Here is a 12,596-nt window from a genome sequence, read left to right as displayed (position 1 = left end):
AGCCTTGGGACAGTCTTCCCATAGATAACCACATAGCTCAAATCACTCAACTTCTCAAGTGTTTCATTAAATGTCATCTCCTCACAGACTTTTCTTGAAAACCTTCGTTAAATTCTAATCCCCTTGCTGCCTACTGTCCTAAATCATTTTCATATTACTTAATACCTTCTATCACATGATAAAACTTACTTCTTCATTATGTCCACTTTCTTCATTCTCCTATAGGAATGTAGGCCTTATGCAGTCAGAGATATTAAATGTTCAATTTAAATATTTCTTTATTAAATATAACGAACCCATTAACATAATATTCACCAGTCATCTTTTTCTGATGGGGCCTTTTACTGTGCTAAGTACAACGGATTAAAATAGTGAGTAGAATATACAGAGTCCCCAGTGTCCTAAAGATACATGCTCAGTGAAAGAATCATGTGAACAAGCATATGGGGATGTACACAATCTAAACTTAAACCCAAATATAAGTTGACATCTGAAGTATAAGCAGGAGTTAGATACCTCTAAGTAATAAAATCTAGCTGTAAAATAAGGAAAAAAAAATCATTTCTATACTTATCACTAATTGATTTTTGACTTGCCATGGAGACAAACAGTACAAGGCAAAAAGAAGGTCTGATGTAGTATATATTGCCTATTACATAATTTATTGTTACTATACCCTACTTTTTTTTTTTTTATACCTTACAGTTAATTTTAAGTAGAATATTTGAACACTCTTTCCACGTTCTATCTACGGCATTTTTTACCTCTTTGTTCCTCAAACTATAGATGATGGGATTTAACATAGGTATAACCAGAGTGTAAAAGACAGAGGCCGTTTTATTGGTATCAAAGGAATGGCTGGATTTGGGATGCACATACATAAAGAATAGAGTTCCATAGAATACAACTACCACTGTCAAGTGAGATCCACAAGTAGAAAAAGCCTTGAGCCTACCCTCTACAGATTTCATCTTGAGGATGGCCACAAGGATCATCATGTAAGACACAAGGATTATCAGAAGAGATAAAACTAAATTGAATCCTGAAAAAGCCAGTATTATCAATTTAATATCATATGTGCTTGAACAGATCAAAGATATCAAGGGCAGACTATCACAGTAGAAATGTCTGATGACATTAAAGCCACAAAAAGGTGAAATAAAAATTTTTATGGTCATCAGAAGAGACAAAAGGAGACTGTAGACATAAGGTATGACCACCAGCACCTGGCATACTCTTGGTGACATGATGACTGCGTAAAGCAGAGGGTTACAGATGGCCACATAGCGGTCATAAGCCATTGTTGAAAGAACGAAAATTTCACTCACTATAAATATACAAAAGAAAGCTAGCTGTGTAGCACACCAATTATAGGAAATTGTATGTTGACCTACAATAAAATTTGTTAGCATTTTGGGCCCGACAGCTGTTGAATAACCAAGATCAGTGAAAGCCAAATGTCTGAGGAAAAAGTACATGGGTGTATGTAGCCTAGAGTCTACCATGGTGAGGATGATCAAGCCCAGGTTACCCATCACTGAGACCATGTAAACAATGAGGAAGAATCCAAATAACGGAGCCCGCAGCTCAGGGCGATCTGTGATTCCCATTAGAATAAACTCATTCAGCACCGTTAGATTGTGTTTGTCCATCAGGTCACTCAGGAAACCTACAGATGAAAATGTATAAAAATAATCACTAACTTTCAAGAGATATTTCTGAATATACATATTTACATAAGGTCAATCTATATTTCTAGCTCCAGAGTTTGACATAAATTTCCCCTCTAATCTTGAAGGTAGAGAAAATGAAACCATCTTTTTGTAAATTGAAAACATCAACACACAGAGTAAACTGGAAAATTATGTCACACTAATAGTAAATATCAGTATGGAGATATAAATTATAAAAAAGCAATGAAAAGAAATTCAAAGGCATAAATGTACAAAAATTGAAATAACAACTAAAAGCTTTCAACAGCAGATTTGAGCAGGAAGGAGCAATCAGTGAACAAGAAAACAGGTCAATTGAGATCATCTAGTCTAACAGGCAGAAAATAATTAAATAAAATGAACAAAGCCTAACTGTACTAACATAAGCAAATAGAAGTTCTAGAAGGAAGGAGAGAGAGAAAGCAGCAGATAGATTATTGGAAGAAATACAGTCATGCATTGCTAATGTCCAGGATACATTCTGTGTAATAGGATGTTATGTGACTTGGACTTTGTGCCATACCATATCATATCCACGCAGTCACACCATATTATATACACTCAGTCACTGAATTATGAACAAGTACATTTGCTAAGTCTCTAAGTCGAATTTGTAAGTTGGAACAGTTAGATATAGTTCCCGTCTAATGTCAGTCAAATTTTCATCTTAGTATAGAGTATACGGTGTACCTTTCTATATAGAAAAACATTAAAGAAACACTTCCATAGGTACTACTTTAGCATAATAATTCAGTAATAATAATAATAATGTTTTGATGTGCCTCACAAAGAAGCACCCCTTTGTTTTTATGAACCATTGTATTTTTCTAGAATTTTTAATATGATAGGCTTTAAGGGGATTGATTTGTAACTACAGGTTATATGTAAGTCAGATGTTTGAACCTGGAGACAGTAGAAAGTACTGTATAGTACAGTACATAAGCCAGTAACATGGGTGTTTATTGTGATTATTAAGACATATGTTTTTTTTTTTTTTTTATGTATTATAGGTTATATATGTACTGTACAATTATACACCTGACAGTGCAATCACTTTGTATACAAGGGACATGAAACACATGAGTTGCATGCGGGAAGCTATTGTATTCACTAAAAAAAAAAAAAAATCACTCTATCTGGCCATATCCTCTAAGTCCTGTTCTCCAATCAGGAGTTCTGAACTCTATTATAACCTTGTGGGACCATGGTTACATGGATGACGACATGTTGCCTGAAGGGATATTATGCGACTCATGATTGTAATGGCTCAAAAAGTCACAATTTTGATGAAAGACACGAATATACACATTCTAGAAACTCCAAGTAAACTAAAAGATATACATTCCAAGGCATATTGTAATCATAGTGCTGAAAGACTCTTGAAAGAAGAAAGAAAGAATTGAGAGAAGTGACTTGTCATAAACAAGAGATTCCCAATAAGATTAACAGATAATTTCTCATCAGAAAGCATGGAAGCTAGGAGAGAGTGAGAAGACATACTGAAAATGATGACCAAAAAAAAAAAAAAAAAAAATGTAACCAAGAATAGTGTATCAGGCAAAACTATCCTTCAAAACTCACCATGCATATACAGTCCTCAAAATATTATGGTCCTGTCATATGATAGACATATAGATTAATGGATTAGAATTAGATTCTAGAAATAAATCCATACTTCTACAGTCAGTGGAACTTGGACAAGGACAGCAAAACCATTTAATGGGTAAAAATTAGTCTCTTTAAGAAATGATGCTGAGACAAGAGGACACCTGAGTACAAAAGAATAAAATTGTTCCTTTACTTCAAATCATATACCACATTTAACTCCAAATGTACCAAAGGCCAAAATATAAGAGCCCAAACCACAAAAATCTTAACAGAAAACGTATAGGTAAATATTTATGACCTCGGATTTGTCAATAGTTTCTTAGATTTAAAGCCAGAAGACCAAGCAACAATAACAACAAAAACAGTAAATTGAACTCCATCCAAATTAAAAGCTTTTTTGCATGATGCGACACTATCAAGACAGTAAAAAAACCCCACAGAATGGAAGAAAGTATTTGCAAATCATATATATGACAAGGATCTAATGTCCAGAATGTACAAAGGACTATTACAGCGCAACAACAGAGACAAGCAACCCAATTAAAACAAACAAACAAATAAACAAAAAAAGTATTTGAACAAGTATTTCTCCAAGAAGCTCTATAAATGACCAACAGCAAGTGAAAAATTTTTCAACATCATTAGTCACTATCCTTGTTGTTGCTAGGTCTGGTCAAGTCACTTCTGACTCATAGCAACCCTACTTACAACAGAAGGAAACACTACCAGGTCCTTCTCCATCCTCATAATCATTGCTATCTTTGAGCCCCCTGTTGAAGCCACTGTGTCAATCCATCTCATTGAGGGTCTTCTTTTTTGCTGACCCTTCGGTTTACCAAGTATGATGTCCTTCTCCAGGGACTGATCCCTTCGGATAACATGTCCAAAGTAAGTAATAAGAAGTCTCGCCATCCTTGTTTCTAAGGAGAATTTTCGCTCCACTTCTTCCAAATAAAAGGAAGAATTATGTACTGTGAACAGATGGAATTTACCCCCGGAATCCAAGGGTGGTTCAACATACAAAAATCAATCAATGTAACAATTGTCTTTCACCACTCATCTGTCATTTTGTCTTGCAATGGTGGCTTGTGTATTGCTGTGATGCTGGAAGCTACGCCACCAGCATTTCAAATACCAGCCAGTCACCCATGTTTAAGAGGTTTCAGCAGAGCTTCCAGACTAAGAAATACTAGGAAAAAGGACCTGGCAATCTAATTCTAAAAAAAACTGGCCCATGAAAACCTTATGAATAGCATTTCATTTTACCTGTTGCCATCAAGTTGATTGTGAGTCATAGGGATAATATAGACCAGAGTAGAACTGCCTCATAGGGTTACCAAGAAGTGGCTGGTGAATATGAACTGCTGACCTTTTGATTAACAGCTGAGCTCTTAACCACTGCACCACCAGGGGTACTGGCTTGTATCAGTAACATTAAAATAATTCTCAAGGGACAATACATTTAGGACATAGTCTCAGTGAATATAATATAAAAAAAAAAAACTTTTATCTGGTCCTATCAATGAGATACTGAAAAAGTGTGCTCTTTTTCAACAGAGAACCCCTGAGGGAGCAGGAGATCAGTGAGATGCAGACCCCAAATTCTCATAAAAAGACCAGACTTAATGGTCTGACTGAGACTAGAGGAATCCCGGCGGCCATGGTCCCCAAACCTTCTGTTGGCACAGGACGGGAACCATCCCCGAAGACAATTCATCAGACATGAAAGGGACTGGACAGTGGGTGGGAGAGAGATGCTGATGAAGAGTGAGCTAATTATATCAGGTGGACACTTGAGATTGTGTTGGCATCTCCTGTCTGGAGAGGGGATGGGAGGATAGAGAGAGTGGGAAGCTGGCAAAATTGTCATGAAAGGAGAGACTGGAAGGGCTGACTCATTAGGGGGAGAGCAAGTGGGAGTACGGAGTAAGATGTATGTAAACTTATATGTGACAGTCTGACTTGATTTGTAAACGTTCACTTGAAGCTCAATAAAAGTTAATTAAAAAAAAAGTGTGCTCTTTTTTAAATCCATGCTAGTATACAAATTTTCCTATAAGTGAGAAAAGATATATGACATTTCTGTCACATCTTTAAAGTTCTAAGTGAAGCACTGAAGTATTTTTACATGGTGTTATATGATTATTTACATTACTTTATATGATTATAGAAGATAATCTGGTTCTGATATTTTAAACCTGATTTTTTTTTTTTTAATCTTTATTTTGTCACACTCTCAAAACATGGAAAAAAAAAAAAAGACCCTGCAGGGAGCACTTAGAATTGTACCTTTATTATAAAACCAGGCCATGGGTAGAACTGTTGGTGTTAGCTGCCATGGATTGTGCATGGATTCCACACACAAAGGAATGAAACACTGCCACACGTGCACCATTGTGGACTGGACAATTGTGATCTACAGTGTTCCTATTGGCTGGTTTTCAGAAGTAGGTTGCCAGGCCTCTCTTCCTAGTCAGTCTTAGTCTGGAAGCTCTGCTGAAAAGTGTTCAGTATCATAGTAACTTTCAAGCCTCTACAGAGGGACAGTTGGTTGGTAGCTGTGCATGAGGTCCATTGGATAGGAACTGAAACCAGATCACTCGCATGAAGTCCAACATTCCACCACTGAACCACCACTTCTCCATTTACAGTGTTTCGATGACCAAGCAGTTGCTGTCGAGTAGACTAGCATTCATGGAGACCCCAAGTGTGTCATAATACAGCTGTACTACATAGGAGAAAAAATTGAAGTTATCAATGATTTCATTTTACTTGGATCCACAATCAACCCCCACAGAAGCAGCAGTCAAGAAATCAAAGATGCAATACATTGGGCACATCTGCTGCAAAGGACATCTTTAAAGTGTTGAAAAGCAAGGATGTCACCTGAAGACTAAAGTGTGTCTGACCCAAGCCATGGTATTTTCAATTGCATCATATGCACGCAAAAGCAGGACAATGAAAAAGGAAGACTGAGGAAGAATTGATGCCTTTGAATTGTGGTATCAGGGAAGAATATTGAATATACCATGGACTGGCAAAAGAATGAAAAAATCTGTCTTGGAAGAAGTACAACCAGAATGCTCCTTAGATGCAAGCATGGTGAGGCTGCATCTTACATACTTTGGACATGTTGTCAGCAGGGATCAGTCCCTGGAGAATGACATCATTCTTGGTAAAGTCCCGGGGTCAGAGGAAAAGAGGAAGACCCTCAAGGAGATGGATTGACACAGTGGCTGCAACAATGTGGTCAAGTATAACAACGATTGTCAGGACTGTGCAGGCCCAGGCAGTGTTTCATTCTGTTGTACATAAGGTTGCTAACGACAACAACAACACATAGGATTTTCAATGACTAATTTCTCTGCACCACCCGAAGACTCCCAACACTAAGTTAGGTGACAACAAATGTATTTCTGCAATGAGATATCAAGAAAAATATGCATTTAAGTATACCCACTTAAATATGCAAGTAATTTTTGAGGAGGAAATAAGAGAACTAAGACCAAGAGCTACAAATAAATGAGAGAAAAAGACACCTTGATTTAAAGCATAGCATAGTTTGCTGCTTTTTAATTTTGCAAGGTATCTTATTTTCTTAAACCTGTAGTTGTGCAGAGTTTAATCTTATTTCTGATCTGCATTAGGTGTGTATTTACTCATTCAAAGCGTAATTTAATGACATTTCAAAGACTCCATCCAGCTTTTGGAGGATAGGGGTGGGGCAGCCCTCCTACTGGTTAAACATGATGTGAGGGAGGCATGATGTAGTAAAACAAATACTTTAATATTTTACTTTGGCCATGCCTCCAACTAAAATTTGTATATTGCACATGACTTTGATCCCTTAGTGATATTGGTAAATTCAGGAAATATATGAAATAAGCAAATGTTAGGATCATAGAAAATATTACTTTTTTTTTTAAGTTACATGAAACCCGAAAACACTATGGGAATCTATTATGAATTGAGGTGACAAATTCTGAAACAGATCTGTTTACCTACCAATGACAATATCATATTTGATATTTAGTTCAGGGCCCAAATGATAGAAAAACCCACTGCCATTGAGTTGACTCTGACTAATAGTGACCCCATAGGGTTTCCAAGGCTGTAACGCTCTACAGAAGCAGACTGCCACATCTTTCTCTCATGGATCCTCTAGTGGTTTCGACCCTCCGACCTTTCTGTTAGCAGTCGATCCCTTTAACCACTATGCCAAAAAGATCATAAAAACCTTAAGGATTTGAATGGGATGTTTCCTAACAGCATTAACTGCATTTGTTTTACTATCTAAAGAATATCAACTAACCATTAAAGTAATGGAATTATGTCTAATTTTCCTCAAAGACTATAAAGGTGGCTGCAATAGCGAGCTACCTCAGAATCAAAGAAGATCGTTAATTCCTGTAATTAAGTCCTCTAGTGTGGGTATTAGGTTAAATGGCAGTTGGGGTCATAAAAAAACACTGGAACTCTGAGGGGTAGTCGCAGGAAAATGTGTCACCTACTCACCACTAATGAAGAATCTGTGTGTGCTTCCCTTGCATCCCTAACATAACCCAAAAGGAGAATTTATGGGCTTCTTTCTTCCTTTGAGACTCTCCCTGAGGAGAAGGAAGGCAATTTGTTAATTATGCCTAAAGCATTTGAAAGTTTCAAACAAAGCCAATGGGATATCTGCTAATTATGCAAAATACCTTTATTTTAGGTAACTTTTCACAACTTCTCTGGGTTGAGCCTACTCTGCTGCCATCTAGGAATCTAAAATCAAAATATTGTACCTGTGAGGACACAATGGAGACATGTATAAATTCTACCCACTGCATAATTGTAAAAATTTCACAAGGAAAAATTATAGATCTGTACGTGCAGCTGTTTTCTCCATTTTCGTGGTGTTTTGAGGGAGTCCCTGGGTGGGGCAAACCATTAAGCACCGGGCTATTAACTGATAGGCTGGTGGTTCAAACCTATCCAGAGACACTTCAGAAGTAAGGCCTGGTGATCTGCTCCTGAAAGGCGACAGCCATTGAAAACCCTGTGAAATGAGTCTCGTCTTCGAAATGCATGAGATCTCCCTGAGTCGGAACTGAGTTGATGAAAACTGGTTTGTTTTTGTTTTTAGTATGGTGGTATTAATTTATTATTGAAATATAACATACGTATAAAGATGCACTCACTATAAATATATTTTTAAAAACTTAATACATCTTTTTAACCAGAATCCACATTTAACAACAGCAACAAAAATCATCAGTAAGATCCCAGAAATACAACCACCATGCTGACATGTTGTTGTTGTTAGGTGCCATCAAGTCAGTTCTGACTCATAGTGACCCTATGTATGACAGAAGGTAAATTTGAACAATAGTCGTTTTAATTGGTTCTCCTTGTAGGCAACGGATATTATCCTATCACTGACAGCACTGTACTTAAGGATTCATCTTGAAATGTTCTTTTTGACAATGAATGGGACACCATGCCTCTTCAATGTTTCATTCCTGATGTAAAAGACTATATGACTATTTGATTCAAAATGGCCAGTACCGGTTCATTTTAGCTCTCTAATGCCTCAGATATCAATGTTCATGTGTTCCATTTCATTTTGATGACTTCCAATTTTCCTAGATTTATACTTTGTACATTCCACACTCTGATGATTAATGAATATTTGCAACTATTTCTACTCATTTTGAGTCATGCCACATCAGCAAGTGAAGGGCCCCAAAAACTTGACTGCATCCACATCATTAAGGTCAACTCAACTTTGAGGAGGCAGCTCTTCCCCAGTCATCTTTCGTGTGCCTTCCAAGCTGAGGGGCTCATCTTCTGGCACTGTATCAGTCAATGTTCCACTGCTATTCATAAGATAAAACCCTATGTGGCTAATTTTCTCAGAAGTACACTGCAAGGTCCTTCTTTCTAGTCTGTCTTAGTCTGAAAGCCCACTGAAACTAGTTCGCCGTGGATGACGTTGCTGGTGTTTGATATACCAGTGGCAAACCTTCCCGTATCACAGCAACATGCAAGCCACCACAATACAACAAACTGACAGACAAGTGGTGGAACAGCATTGATAAGTTTTGCCAATATGTATTGCTGTTGTGGTTTTGTACCATCAAGTCAGTTCTGACTCATAGCGACCTTATGTACAACAGAAGGGAACACTGCCTGGTCCTGCCTCATCCTCACAACCGTTGTGTGTGAGCTCATTGTTGCAGCCACTATGTCATTTCATCTCCTTGAGGGTCTTCCTCTCTACTTTACCAAGCATGATGTCCTTCTCCAGGGACTGATCCCTCCTGATAGCATGTTCAAAATATGTGAGAAGCACTCTTTCCTCCCTTGCTTTGAGGAGCATTCTCATTGTGCTTCTTCAAAGGCATATGTGTTCATTTTTTTGTCAGCCCATGGTGCATCCAGTATTCTTCACCAACACCACAATTCAAAGGCATCAATTCTTCTTTGGTATTCCTTATTCATCAGCCAAACTTCACATGCATATGAGGCCAATGAAAAATCGAGGCTTGGGTAAGGTTCACCTTAGTCTTCAAGGTGACATCTTTGCTTTTCAACACTTTAAAGAGATCTTTTTCAACAGATTTGCCCAATTCAATGCATCTTTTGATTTCTTGACTGGCTACTTCCATGGGCATTGGTTGTGGATCCAAGTAAAATGAAATTCTTGAAAACTTCAATCTTTCTCCACTTATCATGATGTTGCTTATAGGTCTAACTGTGAAGATTTTTCTTTTCTTTATGTTGACATGTAATCCATCCTGAAAGCTACAGTCTTTTATCTTCATCAGTAAGTGCTTCAAGTCCTCTTCACTTACAACAAGAAAGGCTGTGTCATCTGTGTAGCCTATGTTGTTAATGAGTCTTCCTCCAAACTTGATGCCCCATTCTTCCTCATATAGCCCAGATTCTCAGATTATTTCTTCAACATATAGGCTGAATAGGTATGGTGAAAAGATACAACCCTGCCACACACCTTTCCTGACTTTAAACCATGCAGTATAATCCCCTTGTTCTGTTCAAATGACTGCCTGTTGGTGTATGCACAGATTCCTCATGAGCACAATTAAGAGTTCTGGAATTCCCATTCTTCACAATGGTATCCATAATTTCTTACGATCCACAGAGTCGAATGCTTTTTCAGAGTCAATGAAACACAGGTAAACACTTTTTGGTGTTCTCTGATTTCAGCCAGGATATTTCTCACATCAGGAATGGTGTACCTGATTCCATATCCTCTTTTGAGTCCAGCTTCAATTTCAGGCAGTTCCCTGTTGATAACTGCTGTGATCATTTTTGAAAGACCTTTGAAAAATTTTACTTGTGTGTGATACTAATGATATTGCTTGATAATTTCTCTATTTGGTTGGATTACCTTTCCTGGGAATAGGCATACTGATCTCTTCCAGTCAATTGGCCAGGTTGTTGTCTTCAAAATTTCCTGGCATGGATAAGTAAGCAATTCTAGCCCTGCATCTGTTTGTTGAGACATCTCAGTTGGTGTCCTGTCAATCCTGGAGCCTTGTTTTTTTTACCAATGCCTTCAGTGCAGCTTGGACTTCTTCCTTCAGTACCATCAGTTCCTGGTCAAATGCTACCTCCTAAAATGGTTGAACACCCACCAATTATTTTCAATACAGTGACTCTGTATATTCCTTCTGTCTTCTTTGGATGTTTCCTGTTGTGTAATATTTCAGCCATAAAAAGTCCTTCTTTCAACATTTTAAAGAGATCTTTTGAAAAAAAATTTGCCCAATTCAATGCATCTTTTGATTTACTGACTGCTACTTCCATGGGCATTGGTTGTGAATCCAAGTAAAATTAAATTCCTGAAAACGTCAATCTTTTCTCTGCTTATCATACTGTTGCTTATTGGTATAGCTGTGAGGATTTTTCTTTATGTTGACGCGTAATCCATACTGAAAGCTGTAGTCTTTTATCTTCATCACTAAGTGCTTCAAGTCCTCTTCACTTACAGCAAGCAAGGCTGTGTCATTTGCGCACCCTATGTTGTTAATGAGTCTTCCTCCAATCTTGATGCCCCATTCTTCTTCATATAGTCCATCTTCTCAGATTATTTGCTCAACATGCAGATTGAATAAGTATGGTGAAAAGACGCAACCCTGATACACATCTTTCTTGATTTTAAACCATGCAATATCATCCCCTTGTTCTGTACAAATGACTGCCTCTTGGTGTATTCATAGGTTCCTCATGAGCACAATTAAGTGTTCTAGAATTCCTGTTCTTCACAATATTATCCATAATTTGTTATGATCCACACAGTAGAATGATTTCGCAGAGTCGATGAAACACAGGTGAACGTCTTTTTAGTATTCTCTGCTTTCAGCCAGGATATAGCTCATGTCAGCAATGATATACCTGGGTCCATGTCCTCTCCTGTATCCAGCTTCAATTTCAGGCAGCCGCTGTGGTCTTTTTGAATGGTCTTCAGCAAAATTTTACTCGTGTGTGATATTTATGATATTGCTTGATATTTCTCTATTTGGTTGGACCACCTTTCTTGGGAATAGGCATAAATATAGATCTCTTCCAGTCAATTGGCCAGGTAGTTGTCTTCCAAATTTCTTGACATACATGAATGAGCAATTCTAATGCTACATCTGTTTGTTGAGACATCTCAACTGGTGTCTTATCAGTCCTGGAACCTTGTTGTTCGCCAGTCCCTTCAGTGCAGCTTGGAATTCTTCCTTTAGTACCATCAGGCCCTGATCAAATGTTACCTCCTGAAATGGCTGAACATCCACCAATTATTTTTGATGGTGACTCTGTGTATTCCTTCCATCTTCTTTGGAAGTTTCTGTTGTTTAATACTTTTCCTACAGAATTCTTCAATATTGCAACTCAAGGCTTGAATTTTTTCTTTATTTCTTTCAGCTTGAGAAAGGCCAAGCATGTTCTTCCTTTTTGGTTTTCTAACACCAGGTCTTTGCACATGTAGATATATATGTATCTATATATATATACACACACACAAACATACACATATATTGGAATTTGTATTGTAATTGCATTAATTTTACGGGGTAATTTAGGAAGACTTGACATCTTCATGGCATTTATTGCTTTCACCCATGGACATAGTATTTCTCTAACTTTATGTCATCTTTAAGAACAAAGTAACATTTTGTAGTTTGTAGCCTTCATGTCTTCTAAATCTTACGTTAGATAATTTCTTATGCTCTTTTTTATTTTTGTGCTATTGCAAATAAAACTTTTAAATTCGTTTCCACATGT

The 12,596-nt window shown here is 37.4% G+C and overlaps 1 protein-coding gene across 1 annotated transcript; it reads right to left on the bottom strand.

Annotated features, from left to right (window-relative positions):
- Window positions 1-692: 692 nt before the first annotated feature.
- LOC126063741 (olfactory receptor 8K3-like) lies at window positions 693-1,652 on the bottom strand. The gene has a single exon (XM_049862135.1). The coding sequence runs from the start codon at window positions 1,650-1,652 to the stop codon at window positions 693-695; it is 960 nt and encodes a 319-aa protein (XP_049718092.1).
- Window positions 1,653-12,596: the final 10,944 nt, after the last annotated feature.

This window comes from Elephas maximus, chromosome 20 (assembly GCF_024166365.1).
Source record: "Elephas maximus indicus isolate mEleMax1 chromosome 20, mEleMax1 primary haplotype, whole genome shotgun sequence".
Taxonomy (NCBI): Eukaryota; Metazoa; Chordata; class Mammalia; order Proboscidea; family Elephantidae; genus Elephas; species Elephas maximus.
The sequence above is the reverse complement of the archived record's forward strand: the minus strand, read 5'-3'. Positions and strand labels throughout refer to the sequence as shown.